At 44.3% G+C, this 20,608-nt stretch overlaps 1 protein-coding gene across 1 annotated transcript in view; it reads right to left on the minus strand.

The window, feature by feature from the left end:
• Positions 1-16,166: 16,166 nt before the first annotated feature.
• Positions 16,167-20,608, minus strand: part of LOC147025217 (uncharacterized) — a 34,640-nt gene continuing 30,198 nt past the window's right edge. The window contains exon 4 of the mRNA XM_085885959.1: positions 16,167-16,432. Within this exon, the coding sequence (XP_085742085.1) occupies positions 16,272-16,432 (161 nt within the window). The 3' untranslated portion in view covers positions 16,167-16,271. The remainder of the gene's footprint in view (positions 16,433-20,608) is intronic.

Genomic DNA, 20,608 nt, shown 5'->3' on the forward strand with positions numbered 1-20,608 from the left:
CCGATTCTTGGGGGTGACGTCGATTGGCATTCAAGCCTGCTCGCGAGTGGGTGCATAGCAAGGCTGGGCGCTGGCAACAGACAAGGCATGCTCACTCATTTCAGGACGTTTTTCTTTGATGGACAACTTCTCTTTGGTGAGCGAGACTATTTATCTTCCCCCCCTGAATGATCTGCAGGGTACCCTTGTCTGTGTTTAATTGTAAAGTAAGGCAGAGAGATAAGCATCTGCCCTTTGTCCCTTTTTATTTCACTGCCTGATTGAATATTTATTTGCTTACGATAATTTTGATTAATTTTTATTTCTTTATTTTCCTTATTAATAAATTGCGTTGTTGACGATCCAACCTGTCCGTGCTTGTCCTTTCCTTCCATTGATCCAGCATTGTCTGAACCTAGATGGACTAGGAGTTAATTGCCACACGACTTGACCTTTAATAGTTGGCACACACCAGTGGTTAAAACGCTAGGCCGCCCTAATTAAGATCTAATCAAGATAAGATTGGTGGTTTGCCGAGGGCACGCTCCCCGTTCAGGAAGCCACGTGACCTCGAGGTAAATGGCAAAATTAGACGTTGGACACTGGAACTCGTGGTTGACTGAGTGGCGTTCATGGTTCTAAAGCAACCCACCGTACCATGAAGTTAATCGTGAGTGGTGGCCTCAGGTCCGGCTCTTCTGAGGACAAACTGTGATGAAACCCCCTCATAATACACTCGGTACCTGTGGCCGTAACAATGTTATTATCATTAGACGGAATTGACTGATAAATTTGCAGTTGGAATAATTTTGACAAAAAAAAATACAACTTAGATGATATATAGGCTGAAATCAGGATTGGAGGAATATGAATCAATAACCTCATATAAGGTGTGCTGATGAAACCACTCTGATGGCAGAAAGTAAAGAAGACTTGCAATGAAAAAGTGAAAAATGAAATTGAAAAGACTGGTCTTTATTGAAACCTCAAAAATATTAAAATTTTGTCAACTAAGAAGATTGACATGTTGAGAAAGGATGTGTTCCACTACCAATCAGCTTGCAGAACGCTCACCAAGTAGCTTGCTTGAATTTTTAACAAGATGTTAGATCAGGTCATTGGAAGGATCAGGTCATTGGAAGGAGCAATCAAACTTGCTCTCCCTCATGCACAGATTTATTCCCTCTATTCTTCAGTTGTCTGACCCTTCCTCACGCCCATGGTTCACTGAAGTTTGTGGTGAGGCAGTTGTCCTGAAACAACTTGCGTTTGACTCCTGGAAAGCAAACCCAACTGAGGGTAATCTCAGTTACTTCTATAAAGCTTGGAACAAGTGTGTATCTACCTTCAGGAGAGCCAGGAAACAACATCTTTCTAAGCTCAATTCTGAACTCTCAAACCTCTCTCCCTCCTCCAAATCCTGGTGGCACCTAATCAAATCTGTTTCTGTTGTATGTTCTCCCTTCACCCCCCCCCCTTACCTCACATGGCTGCACTGCTGATACCGCACGTGAAAAGGCTGAATGCCTAAACTCGGTGTTAGCATCGAAATATTGTGTCCAAAACCCATCGCTTTCTGTACCCACCTTACCCAGTCACACCCAACTCTCCCTGGCCTCTGTGTCCTTTTCTTCTGACAAAGTGGAGAGTTTGCTGTCAAACCTCAACTCAGATTCTGCAACCGGTCAAGACTGCATCAGCTCACATGTCCGAAAAACATGCTCCTCTGCTCTTGCTCACACTCTCTATTCTATTCACCCTCATATTTTCTCAAAGTCATCTGCCATCTGCTTGCAAATCAGCAAATATTACTGCCCAGCATAAAAAGGTGCAAAAACAGATCCCTGCGACTACAGACCAATCAGCTTTCTCTCAATCATCAGCAAGGTTATGGAATGCATCATCGCTTCAGACATTAAATCCTTCCTCTTCTCCAATGCCTTGATTTCCCATCATCAATTTGGTTTCAGTCCAGGTCACTCTGTCCTGGATATGCTGCTTCTGCTCTCCCAACAATGGATGGAGGTCCTCAATACCGGACATTAAATTAGAGCCATATCCCTGGACATATCACGTGCTTTTGATACGGTCTGGCACCCTGCCCTGCTCACCAAACTCTCTCCCTCTGGTATCCAAGGCCATCTCCACTCATGGCTCACAGACTTCCTCTCCTGTCGCAGTTAGCGTGTGGCCTGTTCATCCCCTCTTCCTATCCAGACTGGAGTTCCTCAAGGCAGCGTTCTGAGTCATGTTCTTTTTCTGGTTTTCACAATGATCTCTTCGACTCTGGAAAATCCTCTTTATCTCTTTGCAGATGACTCCACCCTCTGCCGTACCATCTGTCATCCCTCAGACCGGCGAGCAGCAGCCTCTTCGCTCACTGCAGATCTGGGTAAAATCACATACTGGTCCAACACGAGGAACATGTCTTTCAATCCTGACAAATCTCACACTCTCACTTTGTCTCTCCAAAAGGACCGTTTGGAACCCCCCCCCCCATCGACTTTTTCAACAATCGTCTGGAAGATGTCCTTTCTTTCAAGCTTCTCGGCCTCACGATCTGCCATGATCTTTCCTGGGATGGCCAGATTTCCAACCTGGCCTCCAAAACCAGTCACCGACCGGGAATTCTCAGTCATACAAAGTCCTTCCTCGGCCCACCCGAGCTCCTGACAACATACAAAACGTTTGTCCGCAGCCTGATGGAGTTCTGCTCTCCCCTCTGGGCTGGTGCTCCTCCCTCCTACCTTTCTCGGCTTCACGCTGTGGAAACCAAGGCATTTTGGATCATTGGAATCTCCCGCGATGAGGCTGAGTCTTTGGGCCTCTCACTCTCTCACCGCAGGCAGGTTGGTGGTCTTTCTGTCTTCTACCATCTCCTCTCTGGTCTCACCCCCCTGCTGTGTCTGCGATTTGTCCCCACCATATTTACACAGGGCACTCAATGTCTGCCAACAACCTCCTTCTGGTAAAACTACCAAAATCACGAATCACTGCTCACCTTCACTCTTTCATTCCTCTTTTTTCTCGCCTTTGGAATAAACTCCCTCACTCTGTTCAATCCCATTCTTCCCTCCATGGCTTCAAAACAGCTGTTCACCACCACCTATCGTCCCCCATCCAAATCCGGGATCTTTTCTACCCCTGTTAATCCACCACAAACCCACCTCCTTCAAATTCCCTGCTTTCCCTCCTGAAAGTCTCTGTAATGTTCATCTTGTATACCCCATGTTCCCTGCCCCATCCCTCTCCCTTCCACAGATCTTCTAATGTCTCTGTTCCCCACTGTTTTGTCTTTCCCACTCCCGCCCCTCTTGTCTTATGCCCCCCTTGCTGTGCATTGTGTGTTAGCTCTCATATGAGCCTCGACAAGGTATACAATTTTTTAAAAATCTGTTCCTTTAATATATCCTGAGATTTTGATGCATTAAGGAACTCCATTGGAAAATCTTTCACTGGACTTGTGTCTTCTTGTCAGTTGTCACTCTTCAGGTGCTCAAGGAATTTAATAATTTTTCAAGGTAATATACACCTCCATTGTGTGATGTGGCACCTGACAGATGAGGTGCTCTTTGATGCTCTCATTTCTAAAGCCTGAAATTTTATTGAAATGATTATCAAAAACCTAGCATCAGAATTTCCGTGTAATGCAGGTTAGATATGACATAATTTTTAATCTCATTCTGAAAGGGTTGATGACAATTCCACCTTCTTCCGTATTATTTCTCATCCTTCGGAAAGACAGGCAGCAACCTCTTCCCTCTCTGCAGACCTGGATATATTGAGGAGGTGGTCACGCACTCAGAAATGTGTCTTTCAACCCTGAAAAATCCTACACACTCACTCTGTCTCTCTGAAAAGACCATCTGACAAAAGACCTTCTACTGATCAAGCAAAACCACTTGGAAAGGTTAAGTCACTCAAACTATTGTGTCTCACAATCAGCCATGATCTTTTTTGGGTGGACTGTACTTCCAAGATGGCCTCCAAAGCCAACTGTCGACTGGGCATCCTTCATCATACAAGGTCTTTCCTTCGCCAATCTGGACTTTTGACAACATACAAGGCTTTCACGCACTGTTTGAAGGAGTACAGTACTGCTTTCTCCTTTGGGCTGGTGCTCCTGCCTCACACATTGCCCTTCTTGATGTTGTGGAAAGCAAGGCCCTCACAATCAATGGGATCTCCCATGACAAAGCCTGTTACTTTCGCATTGCAAGCAGGTTTGTGGCCTCTCTCTCTCTATTCTACCACCTCTTTTTTGGTCTTGCACCACTTTTTTTCTTGGCTCCATCCCTCCCAGCTTTCCACATGGTCTGCATTTTCTGCATATTCTACATGGTCTTACAGTAACCCTCTTCCTGTTAAACTCCCAAACTTCAGGCTCACTCCTCAACTCCACTCATTTTTCCCTCTTTTATCTTGCCTGTGGGACCAACTTCCCCAGTCTGTTCAGTCACTTTCTTCTCTCCAGGGCTTTGAGACAGCTGTCCACCACTACCTCAGGTCATGTTCACCACCACCACCCCATCCATACTCATGATCTCTTGTACCCCAAATGACCACATTCCCAAGCATTCTTTTTCCACGTTATTGTGATTATTTCCCCCTTTCCCTCATGACTTTTCATTTGTTAGTTTTTGGTTGGTTTGTTCCTTTTCTAATTTTTCCCCACCTTTCCCTTCTTCCTCTTGCTGTATTTCATTCAGCTTGTGTGCAGCTTGTTCACCTCCATGTGTCCGTCTCCCCCTCCCTTTGATCTCACTCTTACTTCTGCTCTGCTGTTGGTGTTTCCCCCTTTCCATTTTGTTCCCTTCTGCTTCCAGTCTGCTCTCACTCTTCCACAAGTCTTAATCGTGTGTCCAAAGAAAAAAAAAATAATAGTGCAAATTATCTGAAAGTCAACAGCCTCAGTCTTCAGGACATCGAGCTTTTTGTCATGCTTCAGCTGAGGCAAGTAATTTGCTCCAGCTGAGGAAAGTCAGCAGTTCTCCATCAAGCAGCAAGGACAGGAAAGGAAAATCACTGTATGTGATGCGCTTCTCAGGATTGAGGATTCTCAGGTCACACAATGATCATTCGAGCGGGAACTCCTTGATAATAGTCTTCATGAATTTAGCATAGAATTGATATACAGGGGGCTGCAAAAGTAGGTATACAGTAATGAAAAACAAAACGTGTGCACAAAACGTATTTTATTGATTATACAAGCATATCAATAATAACATACCAATAATAAACATATCAATAATAAACATATTAATCCCTCAAATGTTCAAATTAAATGAATCCTAGCACCACTATTATAATACTGGTAATACTGGTATAATCCTTACTGTATACCTACTTTTGCAGCCCCCTGTACATGGCCAATTAATTTAGTCATTCCAGTCACCATGTTGTCCTCCATCATTGTGTTGAACAGGCTGCATGTGTCTTCACCAATCTGATGATCCTCGTCATTCACCTGGCTCCTGATGTCATCAAACTTGGTCTTAGTGATGCCCGCCAAATAGATCTGCTCCAACAGACCAAAGTAACCAGGCATGTACTTGGTGAGTTTCTTCATTTCTGGATGAAGGAGGTAAATTATAGTGTGTGTTTGTTGCCTTTTTACCTTGAGACGGTGATGGAAATCTCTTCAATTTTGCTCGCCTGAATGTCAGGACAAAGACAAGAACACTCCTCATCCGTGAGCTGTTATGTACTGATGCTGCTGCCCTTGTTTCCCATTTGGCCATTGGATTGCAGGCAATCTTTAATGCTTTCTCAAAATCATGTGACAAGTTTGGTGTCACTATCAGAAAAAATAAAACAGTGAAGATGGCACAATGCAACAGTGACCCCATCCCATTGAAATTACATGGTAGAAAGCTGCAAGAGGTTGAACAGTTTCTTATCCTGGCTCTATACACACCAAGTCCACTCATACAGGTGAAGAGATTTCAGCGCATATTGCCAAAGCTGCGATAGCATTTGGCAGCTGGCGAAAGAGAGGGTGGAATAACAATACCCTTACGATGAACACAAAGCTACACGTGTACCAAGCATGTGTTCTCAGTGTACTTCTCTATGCTGCTGAAATGTGGATTTTATATTCCAAGCATGAGCGCAGGCTGAACTCTTCCCATCTCCGATGCCTGCAGAAGATCCTGGGGTTCACTGGAAAGATAACATTCCTGACAAAGAAGTTTTGACCTTGGCTAAATCAGTATCATGGCGATGCTGAAGCAGCGAAAACTGTGGTGGCTTGGACACTGTCTGAATGGATGATGAGCGTCTGCCAAAATCAATCCTTCATGGTGTTCTCGATGAGGGCATGTGCAAAATTGGAAGGTCAAAGATCTCTGTGTACAGGACTTGAAGGACTACAACCTGTGAAGAAAACCCTTATCTTGGCAGATTTTCATGTCTCTGCTGGCTGTGAGCCAGAGGTCAATCGATGTCTGGGTTGGGCCTGGAGAGTCATGAATTCACTGGATCATGGGGTGTGGCGCTGTCGGTACTTGTGCAGGAGGACGAAAGTCCTTGGTGCTTCCAGTCTTGTTCTACGTATGTGAGACTTGGACTCTTACCAGGGATCTGAGACGGAGACTTAATTATTTTGGTACCAGGTCTCTTTGCACAATTCTTGGCTATTGCTGCTCAAACTTTGTGTCTAACGAGCGGTTGCTGAGAGAGACTCAAATGAGATTTGTTACCTGCATAGTCCGTGAGCATCAGCTGGGGCTGTATGGACATGTGGCTCGTTTTCCTGACGCTGATCCTGCTCACCAGATTCTCTCAGTGAGGGAACCTCGTGAGTGGAGGAAGCCAATTGGCTGACCACTTGCCTCATGGTTGCAGCAGGTTGATTGGCAACTCAAGGAGATGGGGATGGGCAGGTATTTGCCTGGGGGACGGTCAGACGGAGGCCTCTGGAGTACTGGCAGAAAGTGGACGCAGCAATGCACTGCTTCTGCACAAGCTCCCATACCTGACCTGACCTGATACATGAAACATAAGACTACCAATCATCAGTAATGATGTTCTGCCAATGATGTCACCTGCCAATAAAGGCGAAATACTGACAGGGCAAATCATTCTACATATAATGAGCCAGACATTGTAAATTTGTCAGTAAACTACCCGTTGCATGAGCAATGTATACATGCAACACTTTGGCAACACAACACCAAGGTCATGGCCCACACTCATTGGGAACAAACCCACACAACATGCATAGAGATTAGAGCAAAGCCAAAAACAATCAAATAATTGTTGAGTAAAAATCACACTGAGATAATGGGATTTGAGCCCAAAGTTCACCCTCACCTGGAAGGCAACGTTTAACACGTTGATACTCGGAAACAGAAAATTGAGGAACAACAATTACAGTTTCACCTCGTCACACAATTTTTAATTGATCACACAACTTTTGATAATATTCATGCCTTGCTTTTCTGCTTCCTCATGCCTTGTGAAGAATAGCATGAGAGCTGGTCAGAGTTCAAACACATAGTTGATTGTACAGAACAGTAATGTACAAAAGTTTGAGATCTTCCAATGATATTCATACTTCAGGGTAAATTCATCAAATGATCAGTGATAACAGTCATATGTTTCTAGTTTTAAATTGTCTTTATAAATACGTGTGAAACAAACTGCTTAATTAACTAACAAGAACAATGCCATTTGATAATATCAGTCGATATGTTGTGTCCACCCTGTGCCTTTTTGAATGCCATCACTCTTTTATCCATGCTTCCTGTAGACAACTGAAGCACTCTTACAGGAATACTGTGCCAAATATCTGGTCGTACAAACCACAGTTCTATCAGGTTAGTTGGGTTCCTCTTGTTACCTCTGCCACCAAAGGTAGATGGAGGTTATGTTTCCACCCCTGTCTGTTTGTCAATTTGTCTGACTGAGCAGGATATCTCAAAAGTAGTGGATGGATTCAGACGAAATTTGGTTGACAGTTTTGGTGTGTCAGGTCAGGTATGGGAGCATGTGCCAGAACAGCACATCGCTGCGTCCACTTTCCGCCGGTACTCCAGGGGCCTCCGTCTGGCCATCCCCCAGGCAGATGCCAGGCCCATCCCCATCTCCTTGAGATGATGGTCAACCTGTTGCAACCATGAGGCACGTGGTCGACCCATTGGCCTCCTCCACTCATGAGACTCCCTCACTGAGAGAATCTGGTGAGCAGGATCAGAGTCAGGAAAACGAGCCACATGTCCATACAGCCGCAACTGATGCTCACGGACTATGCAGGTAACAAATCTCATCCGAGTCTCTCTTAGCAACCGCTCGTTGGACACAAAATCCGACCAGCGATAGCCAAGGATTCTCCGAAGAGACCTGGTACCAAAGGAATTAAGTCTCCGTCTCAGATCCTTGGTCAGAGTCCAAGTCTCGCACCCATAGAGCAAGACTGGAAGTACCAAGAACCTGAAGACTCGGACTTTCGTCCTCCCGCACAGGTACCGGCAGCGCCACACCCCATGATCCAGTGAATCCATGACTCCCCAGGCCCGACCCAGACGTCTATTGACCTCTGACTTGCAGCCAGCAGAGACATGAATATCACTGCCAAGGTAAGTGAATCTCTCCACGACCTCAACATCCTCACCACAAAGAGACACAGGCAGGACAGCAGCATCCAAGATGTCACCGAAAGCCTGGATCTTAGTTTTGACCCAAGAAACCCGTAATCCCAACGGCTCCGACTCCTCATTCAGCACCTCGAGGGCCCCCAAGAGGATGTCTAAAGTCTCCGCAAAGATGACTGCATCATCTGCAAAGTCAAGGTCCGAGATCTTGACATTCCCAAATGACGCACCGCAACTTGATCTCTCCGACATCCTCCCTAGAATCCAGTCCATACAAGTGCTGAAAAGTGTGGGGGCAAGTACACATCCCTGACAAACTCCAATAACAACTGGAAATATGTCAGAGATGGTACCACCACACTTCACAGCACTCTCAGTACCAGAGTAGAGTTCAGACATCAGATCGATCAGTTTTGGTGGCACCCCACGAAGACCAAGAATCCTCCAGAGGACATCCCGATTCACTGAATCGAACGCTTTACAGAGATCAACATAGGCTGCAAGCAGCCCCTGCCGAAACTCTCGTCTGCGTTCGGTGAGGACACAAAGTGCAAGGATACGGTCAATCGTTGACCTCTTTGGTGTAAAGCTTGACTGCTCTGGACGCTGGTGCTCAAGCAGATGGTGGCGAACCCAATCGAGAATTATCCGAGCAAAGACCTTGCCCGGCACTGAGAGCAGCGTCACCCCTCGGTAGTTGTTTCAGTCTTGGCGATCACCCTTCCCTTTCCAGAGAGGGACGACAAGGCCCCTCTTCCAGTCAGTTGGGATGATGCCTGTGTTCCAGGCAGAGCACAAAACTGCATGCAACGACACGAGTGCAGCATTTCCACCAGCCTTGAGAAGTTCAGCATGGATGCCACAGATCCCTGGAGCTTTGCCCCGTTTCAACTGGTTCACCGCAGCCCGTGTTTCCACAAACGTAGGTGGACCACAGTTGATTCGAGGGTCAGCAACAGGGATTGTAACACCCTTGACGTCCAACTCGACAGTTGGGGGATCAGCCTGGTACAACCGCTCAAAGTAACCAGCCCAGCGGGCCTTCACTTCAGACTCCTCTGTCAAGAGCCTACCACTCTCTGCTCGAACTGTAGTGCTCCGAGGGATGGGCTTGGATGAACGTAATGCGCGAATTCCCCTGTAAGCAGGACGAGAATCACCTGTCCACAGGTGATGCTCTACCCCCTCACAGATTCCTTGCACATAGGCCTCCTTGTCCACCCTCAGTGCACGTACAGTTTTACGCCTCAGCTCCCTGAACAGCTCAGCTCTGCCATTCAGCCTGGCCCTGCGACTCTGGTCAATGGTATCCAGTTTCCCTTGAGAGACAAAATTCTTCTTTGCCCTGCGGTGAGCTCCAAGGCATCCACCGGCAACATCAAGGACGGTGGTCTTGAAGGCGCTCCACAACTCTTCAGGACCCCCCAAAGCACCCAGACCCCCCAAGTGTCCACTCACCCTGTTCGCAAACTCCTCAGCTACTCTCTCATCCCTGAGCTTGGAAACATCCAGCCTCGGCTGGGATGGTACCATTCTCCAGGATTTAAGGTGCAGCTTTAGAGTTGCTACAACAAGCCTGTGGTCAGAGTTGCTACAACAAGCCTGTGGTCAGTATTGAGGAACTGAGCACTCCGGTAGACCCTGCAGTTCTGGATCATCCTCCAATGACCGTCAATGAGGACATGGTCAATCTCCTTTGCCACACCGCCAGCATTGGAATACCAAGTCCAGCGATGAGCTTGTGGGCGCTGAAACCATGAACCAGCCACCCTAAGTCCATGACTTCTTGCAAAGTCAAGGAACTTAGTGCTATTCTGGTTCATAGTTCCTGACCCATGGGGACCAACACACACCTCATAACCGTCCCTATCAGTTCCAGTCGATGCATTGAAATCCCCCAAGACTAGAAGTGTATCTCGTCTGGGGCACTGATCAACCACAGACTCGAGTGTGGTGTAGAATGCATCCTTCACGGTGAGATCACTCGCCTCAGTCGGAACATAGACAGACCAGGGAAATGACACCTAAGGAGTGACGAATCCTCAGTCTCATAATACGCTCATTGACCGGCGTTACCTCAATTATCATTGGGGTCAGCTTATTGGACACAGCTACAGCAACTCCTTGGGTATGGTAACCATCAGAGCGACCAGACCAATAGTAGGTGTAACCACCCACCATTATCTCGCCGCAATCCGGTCTCCGAACCTCAGAGAGAGCTGCAATCCCGATGTCCAAACGCTTGAGCTCAGATGATAACAGAGAGAGGTGATCATCCTCTCTTAGGGATAGGACATTCCAGGCACCCACCCAAAGGGACTGCCTCAGGTTAACCCAAGGAGACCGCCGTCTAGTGTACGACACCTCAGCACCACTCCGACACACTCTCCCGCATCTGACCCAGGGATGTTACCCCGTGGTTTCCCTCCTATCAAAGATTGGGGGTCCCGAAGGCTTTGCTCCAATCCCGTCATCCGGTGAGCTGCCCTGCGAAGGGAAGCTGCACAGGAGGTACTCCCACGGAGTGGGTTTTCAGATTTTTTTGCGTTTTTGCGTTTTGCGGAATGAAGGGTTTTACGGTGGCCGGAGTGCAAATCCTGCCACCAACCTCCTAATAAGAAGTGACCCAACTGCAGGAGGACGTCTGCAGACACAGTTGGGAACCAGATATGGATGGCCGTTGGCTCACAAGGAGCTCCTCCGCCCTCCGCCCTTTGGTGTGTGACAAGGAAGAATTGATTCTATTTTGGTGAAGATACGGATGTGGCTCCGGTACCGATATATAATTTTTTAAGTGATTCTTCACCATTGTGTGAAAGGGCAAACAACGATGTATAACACGGTCTCAAAAAGTTATGAACGAATTCGGACAAAACTCGGTGGACAGGTTGGGTGTGTGATGAGGACTATTGATTCGATTTTGGTGAAGATACGAATCCGGATCCACATACGAGACCTTTTTAATTTTTTTGAGTGATTCTTCACCATTAAAAGATTTGGCTGAAAACGATATATAACATGGTATTTCAAAAGGGGTGGACGAGTGATGTCAAAATGAGGTGGAAGAGTTGGGTACGTGACAAAAGCAATCCAATTAAATGAACAACCTTCCGATAAAATGATTTCCACTAGGAACAGCATGGTGCTGCAGTATCCGCTTGTACTTGTCTTTTGCAAGCATCCCGTTGATTTAACAAGTTTTCCTCCACTAAAGGTTGAGCTACAACTGCAGACAGTCACATCATCTCTCACATGTTTAACAGTAGGCTGTAAACATTGCATGTCGCAAAATTCTCCAGGTCTTCTGAGTACGAACTGGCATTTCTTCGATCCAAAAAGTTAAAACCTCAATGAATCAACACTGAGAAGGTTTACAAGAGGCAAAAGTCCCCCAAATCGATCAGTTTGAGGACATTTACTATAACAAGTGTCCATAACTATATGTTTGGTAACAACACAAATAATATATGGCAAGGATTCATGTTTAAGTAATTAGAGAAAGAGACGTGTAGGTGCTGATCATTCATGTGGGCTGCGACTCAGTGGAAAATCAAATATCACTTGCTGATTTGTCCTTTCTTCCACAGTAAATGGCTTTTGGCCCTCAATGTCCATATCAGAGGATTGAGGGGCATACAGATAAAGGAAACAGCAGTTCCTCCAATAGTCCCTGCCCAAATGGGAGTTTAATGTGATAGTCTTGGTGATGTCCAACAACGATGACCACACCGGTTTTGTCACAACGTTTCGTCTGTGGATCTTGAACTCACACCTCAGTGTCGACACAAAGCGAAATGAGATCTTGGGATGGGTGGACATTCTTTCGTACCTCAACGGCTTTAGCACCACAATCATCAGCAGCCATCTACCAATGTTTTGAGAAAGTGCATTGATGTCTAAGAACAGCAGTTTGTCTTGGATGCCAGAAGAGAATATGAGCCAGTGTACTTCAAGAGGTGCATGGTGTGTTACACAATTCAAGCAAGCCAAAGCAAAATGCATAGTTGTCGAGATTGTCGTCGCTTGTCGTCTGAGCGACCAGTGCTTTCATGGCTTTGAATGCTGCTTCCACATGTCCAGTCAAGCATGAACGGTTTGGTGTCAGGATGGCATGATTAATGTCAGTTAAAAGCAAGATATTATGACCAGTAATCATTGGCTGTGGTATTTGTGGATAAACATTAGTAAATGCTGAGAAATGACTGATTAAAATTCACGGTTATTTGTTGTAAGTTGTTGTGGCACGCATCGGTGAATTGTGCTTGATGTAATGAGCTAATTTTGACTGTGGATGGCAGGATTGTATTGTAAACTGCCTGGTAAGATTTATGAAAATGCTGGAGCATTCTGAGATGAAGGTTCCAGTGGAGAGGAAGATGAAGGTTCATTTGCTGGAATGTGTGGGATCATTCTGTGTTACTATATAAACCCGCAAGAGGGAAGTGTAGAGAGATGGATGACATGTGACGAGACGTGTGTTTCGATCGTCCCCATGCTCAATTTTACTCTGAGTGGATGAGGTGTTTATGTCCAGAGTGAATGAGGTGTTATTATAATTAGGTTGAATAAAACTCATTATGATTCTGTATCGGGAAATAATTCCTTTGAACTCTTCAATCATCCTGAATGGGCCAGTGCACGAGAGAGAACAACGTGATGTGAGTCGATCATGGGACAGCCCCGACGCACGCTGAAAGGACATCGAGTGAGAATGACGTGACCGGAATCAATCGTTCGACAGCCCGGAGGACAAGGTGAACACACATGAGATGAGCGAGCAGGACAGGGACACTGGGTGTAAACAGCTGAATGCGTAATCGTTTTTTGACATTGTATGTAATAGTGAACGTCCTCATTTTGACTTTGTATTTGTTTATTTGAAATACAAGTTTCAATTACGCTGTTGATATGGTAACTAACGCCATTCAGAAGTCACCGACCCCAACTGACAAAGATCCATTTGATTGGTAGCTGACCTATACAATCATTCATACTCGTGAAGCACAATTCGTTGGTTGCAATCATTCGAGAACGAACTTGGTTTGGCACCACGAATTACATACGTACACTAAAAGGAAGGAAACCCCAAGGTGTATACCAGACAATTAATTCCCCAATGGTCCATTAATTTCCTGAATTCATATGTTGCAAACTTTGGGTCGAGATCAGTTCAAAGATGAACTGGAACACCCAGGACCATAAATAATGATTGGAGACCTCGGATGAAGTCATGTGATGGCACGAATTGGCCGATACATCCTCGGATATAGGCTGCAGTTGTGGTGTATCACTTATTAGTGGCTCCTTCTGAAGGCTGGCTATTTACTCCTGACACTCAGGACATGAGCGAGTCACATTGGCAATATCGTTGTTGATATTCGGCCAATAAAGTCTCTCAAGTTTGGCAATTCATATGTTCCATGCCCTGATGTGTGTCGGGTAGTCGATTCAATACTTCCATACATGCTGCATGAGGTATGGCAATACACTGACCATAGAGTATTTTGTCGTCAACTGATCGCTGATCACGTATCCCAAAGTAGGACTCGAGGTGATGGTCCCACTCATTATGACTTGCTGAAAAGCCAGTATGAACCGCACCAACTTGGAGACAGTAGTCCTCATCATGTCGTACTTCAGCATGGGGTTTATCAAGTACTGAATTGCAGAAATGATCTTGACCCCTGTCAATGACATTCACTGCTGCCACCAAGATGACTGGGTGTACTTGATGTTGAACGTATATCCCCCCTCCTCATCATCTGGCAGTGGGCTATCCACTGGGTGGCATGAGAGAGCACTTGGGATCTCATGCTCGCATACCTTTCTCCAAATCACTGAAAACATATATGCCTTTTCTCCACAAGATGTTGTAGTCATGGGTTATTAATAGCGTCCAAAGTGTACATGTTCAGTATGGGTTCAAGCGTTTTGTGGTGGATGACGAGCTGAAATGTAGGTAGCCTCCATAGTAGTGGTCGCATTTCTACATTCCCCAAACTATAGCCAGAGCTTTGAGCTCAATCACTGTGTAATGAAAGTTGAGATCACTGAGATAACGATTCCCATACTGTACATGTTTCTACAGATCACGGTGTTGTTTGAGCAATGCAAACCCAAGTCTGTTGAAACGAGATGCGTCACAAAGGGTTGTTGTGCAGTTTGCAGGCGATGATGAGAGCACATTGAGAACAAGTGTGCGCAAGGGTCAAATTAGTCACTTCCAGTGTGTTTATTTTGTGTTTATTTGAATATTAGAGTTGTGTTTTTAAAATATCACTGTTATGTTGGTTCTCTTGAAATAAACATATCCTGTTTGAGTGAAAAATCTTTGAACCTTCTTTGGTGCATAATGCTTACAGTGATTTCACTTTATGATGTAGATGTTTCTTGTAATTTGTTATCAAGTAATACCCGCTACCTCGGAAAGTGAGAGAATTTGTTTTCAGAATTGGAATCGCCAACAGAGTACCTGCCCAATGGGAGATCTTGTTCCAAGCAGGCAACAAGTTCTTTTGACACATACCTTCATTTGGGTGGTGTGTAGGCAACTGAAAAATGTGTACAGGCAAAACAAAAAAGCGGAGTTATGTGCACAAAGAAGAAATATACCTTCTACGTGGGGACAACTTGGGGACAGGAATAATGTACCATACGGTAAAGGGTGGGGATTTGTAATACTCTCTCCCACCTGGAGTGGCGCTGCACGATATACATTTACATAAAGAATTTGCGTCCCCTCTCCTCCCCCCTCCCCTACGATGACCGACAAAGATAAAAACACCCCTCCACACTAATTGGGGTCATGCTGATCCTATGTAGCAAGTCTGGATATAATCAGCCTCAAACTGTAGGATGAGTAGTGTGACAAACAAATACCGGCCGGTGAATTACAGTCAGGATTTGTCCACCTGCAGTACTACCCTCTCACCACCAGAGGTCTGCCAATACCCCCTCTGCATTGTCACTTCAACTAAGATGTATATACTGTATCTTGTGTGATTTATTTGGCCCAAGCATTAAGGAATCTACCGATTGCTTGGTTTTTATCGAGGGCTCATATTCGGTAAAGTTAAGGAGTTTTATTTTGAATTCATTTTTTATTGTTTTGAGATTGTTTCATTCTGATTGCTTCATTCTTGTGTCCTTCCCTCGTGCCATTTTCTTTCATTAAATACACTTGGTCTCAGAGTGAATTCTCTTTGTTCTGGGTGCTTCGTTTGGTGACTTAGGGTGGTTGCAGTGAAGTTGGAGTGTGGTTGGAACCATGTGAGACCACGTTCGTGTTTGCTCTGCTGAATTAGATCTGTCATGGGTGTCTATCGGTATCTCACTCAGCTAATTCCACGGTCCCACAAGTATTGCAACATGGCAAACAGGCCAAGGAACTTACTCGGGACCATGGTCTTGGTTGGCTTTTGCCGTCGTTTTGACACAACCCGTGCAACCAAACGGATCCACGGCTATAACAGCTGAATTGATTTTGATGGATTGTAGATGTAGATTAAAATAATGCAATGATCAGTGAGGAGATGGAAGGGTGTTGTGAATGGGTGGTGGAATGATCAGTAATCAATGTGATAAAACAAATCATCTTTTCCCCATTTTATTTTATTGTAAATGTTCTTTTCCCCATTTTATTTTATTGTAAATGATCTTTTCACCATTTTATTTATTGTAAATTATCTTTTCACCATTTTATTCCATGCTGAATCTTCCATTTTCATCCTCCTCTTTCTGTGTTCTTTCACCTCTCCGCAGCTTTACCAGCATCCAGATGATTACTCCCAGTCCAGCTCCATAACCCAGCAGCATTATCATGAATGAGATAAAAAGAACTAATAAGCACTTGGGGTGACCTGAAGAAGAAATGGAGAGAAACAAAGCAAGTTACATCTTTTCCTCAATCAATAATTTTCTTATCGATAATACAAATCTCCATCACATGTTATTGTTAATATTGACATTGATCTGCCAGTCCAGCATTTCTGTAAGAATGGTTTGAATCCCACTGCAGTTCAAATGCACTTTGTCTTTTGCAGGGAATATTGTAATGGATTATTGTCAGTCTTTGTTTCATTGAAGGGATTAAATTATTCAATGCTTTGAGTAATGCTCATGATTGAGTTTACATCTGCCTGGTGTTGGCTTTATGGTTAAGGCCCAGTCACACCTTGACGTTTTAGCCAGGAATGGCAACGTATAAAAATGCACATAAAACGTTGGCGTATGCTGAAGTTTTGAGGTTTTTTTTAAAGCTTTGGTCGTATTCATAACGTGTTGGTCGTATCCATAACGTATTAGTAACGGGCACAGAACGTTTCGTTGTGTTAAAGATAACTTATACCAACGAATGCTTAGCCTGTTGTAGGCGTTCACAACCTATGCCCAACGATAGTTTAACTTACTCATAGCGCGCTGCACGTATCGCCGACAAACTCGTGGCGTTCTCTGTTAAAAACCTGCCGCTCGCTGATTTAAATCATAACCGCCTGAAAATTGGAAGTGTCAACATCGCAGTCACACCTTGACGATTTAGCCAGCTTATGCCGACCTATGAAAAATGTGTCTGAAACGCTGGGACACGTCGAATACGGTATGGGTAAGTTGTGTATACGTTAGGAGCAAGCTGAAAAACAATGAAGTACGCTGGCATATTACGTGGTACGTCTAGTACGTCGTGAAATTTCAAGCATGCTGAAAATTTTACGACATACTCGACGTATGGCTCACAAGTTCCGCATACGCTGGCATAAGTTCTCGGAATGCTCCGCAATCGTTTACACACGTCGGCCACACGTTACTTGTAAGTTACTCATAAGTCGAAACACGTCGAGGTAATGTTTAGCCTACCCGAAACTTAATTTTTAACCTACGAGTAACGTGCTTTGAACCCATTAGTAGCGTGCTTTGAACCTATGAGTAGCGTGCTTTGAACCTATGTGTAACGTATCTCAAACGCACATTGGCGGATGTAGACGAATTTGATTGACGTCTTCCGGATGACCACAGAACTTACTGAACGTGTTTCTAACTTACAGCTACCGTATAATGGCGTATTGGCAGCGTTTAGGGGAATTGGTATATACAAATGGGCTTCACAAGAGGAACCCGTCAGTGTTCCAGACTCCATGTTGAGTAGATGTCAATTTCAGTAGCAGTGGCAGTAGCAGGAGCAGTAGTAGTAGTAGTAGTAGTAGTAGTTCGAGAGAATTTAGTGATGTCGATGTTGTTCGTAGTAGTAGTTCGAGAGAATTGTGTTGTCAATGTTAGTAGTAGTAGTAGTATTAGTATTAGTAGTAGCAGTAGTAGTTCGAGAGAATTTAGTGATGTCGATATTAGTAGTAATAGTAGTAGTAGTAGTTCGAGAGAATTTGGTGATGTCGATGTTGGTAGTAGTAGTAGTTCGAGAGAATTGTGTTGTCAATGTTAGTAGTAGTAGTAGTATTAGTATTAGTAGTAGCAGTAGTAGTTCGAGAGAATTTAGTGATGTCGATATTAGTAGTAATAGTAGTAGTAGTAGTTCGAGAGAATTTGGTGATGTCGATGTTATTAGTAGTAGTGGTTCGAGAGAATTTGGTGATGTCGATGTTATTAGTAGTAGTAGTAGTTCGAGAGAATTTAGTGATGTCGATGTTGGTAGCAGTAGTAGTAGTTCGAGAGAATTTAGTGTTGTCGATGTTAGTAGTAGTAGTATTAGTAGCAGTAGTAGTTCGAGAGAATTTAGTGATGTCGATGTTGGTAGTAGTAGTAGTAGTTCGAGAGAATTTAGTGTTGTCAATGTTAGTAGTATTAGTATTAGTATTAGGAGTAGCAGTAGTAATTCGAGAGAATTTAGTGATGTCGATATTAGTAGTAATAGTAGTAGTAGTAGTTCGAGAGAATTTGGTGATGTCGATGTTATTAGTAGTAGTGGTTCGAGAGAATTTAGTGATGTCGATGTTGGTAGTAGTAGTATTAGCAATAGTAGTAGCAGTAGTAGTTCGAGATAATTTAGTGATGTCGATGTTATTAGTAGCAGTAGTAGTAGTAGTTCGAGAGAATTTACTGATGTCGTTGTTGGTAGTAGTAGTAGTCGTACTTTCAAGTAACGTGTTGCAAAGTGTGAACAACGTTCGTGTAGCATGCTTACAAAACGTTACTCATAGGTTAGAAATAAGTTTCGGGTATGCTAAACATTACCTCAACGTGTTTCGACTTATGAGTAACGTGGTTTAACGTGTGTCAACGATCGCATAACGTGCCTACAACTTATGGCCAGCGTAGCGGAATGTGTGAGTCATACGCTGGCATACGTCGGAAAATTTCAAGCATGAAAAAATTCGAGGAAAACCCAAAAGTTCAACGTTTAAAGCCAGCGTACTACCACTTATGGCAGTGTTTTTCAGCATGGTCTTAACATATACAAAACGTACCCATAACGTATTCGACGTGTACCAGCGTTTTACACAAATTTTACAAAAATCAGCATAAGCTGGCTAAATCGTCAAGGTGTGACTGGGCCTTTAGGGTGGTGGGTTTGGGATCCTTTGGTCCTGAGTTCAAATCCTGCTCAGCTGTTGAATTGATACCAGATGGGGTTAATTTGGCCTGTCATCATTCCGAGGTCGGCAAAATGAGTGCCAGCATGCTGGTATCCTGTGTCAGAGTGGCGACCCATCCAGGATTGTGCCCAATAGCCAAGGAGAGTGCTTAGGCAGTACCAACCCTCTGCATAGAGTGTGGTTCGGATGGATGGAGCTTGCATATTGATAATGGTTGTGAAACAATATTTTACACAATGAAACCAATGCATAATGCAATGCAAATGCTGTGTAGCTATGAGAAGGTATCTCAATGCAGACATTTTCACCATGACAACTTCCAGAGGAGAGCAGGATGAGTTAGATTTGGAAACCTGTTTCAATGACAGATGAAAATGAATGAGTAGATGCAAGCAGTCATTTTAGATTTGCTAACATCAATGCTTCATTTAAATTTGGTGAAGAATAACCAGCAGATAGTTGAAGACCCGAGGTGTGGAAGCTACGTCAAAAGAGCAGATGAACAATGATTCAAGCTCTCTCGTGTTATACAGTGAAGGCCAGCAGATCAGGCCCTTCAGCAATATTGAGCAGGACTGTGCATCTTAATTGTGATCTGGAAATATCTGCACCAAATTCTGATCATGCTCATGACTCAGGACTTACTGATGATTTATTGAGTGATGTGAGGTGGTTTTTGACTGAAAGGAAACTTTGCAATGAGGTTTTGAATTCATTGTCATGCAAGCTTGAGGGGAACTACAAATGTGTCCTACCTACAATGGTTGCCTAGAATGTGAACTCAATGCTAAGCTAAAGCAGGACAAGTGTCAAATGCTAGGGTAGACAATGAGCTACCCTTCCACTGTTTGCAAGACAACAGACAAAATTAATCTTGACCCCCTTCCCAAAACCTCCACCAACTAATCCCACCCCCTATTCTATTCTCCATGAGGCCTACAATCCTAGCAAAGTTCGGTCATGATCAATTAAAATGGTTAACTGGATTACCATACCCCCTACGCCAACCTTTCCTTAAATCTCAAACGACGTTAAAGCTAATAACTTAATAAGAATAATCATCAACCAATCGCCCCCAGTGGGGCCTACACTATCCCTACAAAGTTTGGTAGTGATCACTCAAGCTCTTAGTGATCTCTCGTGCCCCCCTATTTCAAATCCAATAAAATGTAAAAATCTATAAAACCTAATAACTTTGATTTTTCACTATAAATCCCAAATTATACAAGCCAGATTTGATAGCATTGCTTCCCACAGTGCTGACGTGAGTTTTTTTGACCTGATATAGACATCCCCATAATCCTTTGACCTGATATAGACATCCCCATAATCCCTCCCCCCTCCCCCACGACATTCCATCCCTGCATAAAATTATGACCCACCTCCTATTTCATTGCCCATTTCACTCCATCATGTATGCTAAATTTGGTTGTGATGATCTAAGCTGTTCTAAATATTTACCACATCCCCCCCCCCATTCTGAAAAGGCTG

Source organism: Eptatretus burgeri, chromosome 6 (genome assembly GCF_056783735.1).
Source record: "Eptatretus burgeri isolate ZD-2024b chromosome 6, Ebu_testis_v1, whole genome shotgun sequence".
NCBI classification, from domain to species: Eukaryota; Metazoa; Chordata; class Myxini; order Myxiniformes; family Myxinidae; genus Eptatretus; species Eptatretus burgeri.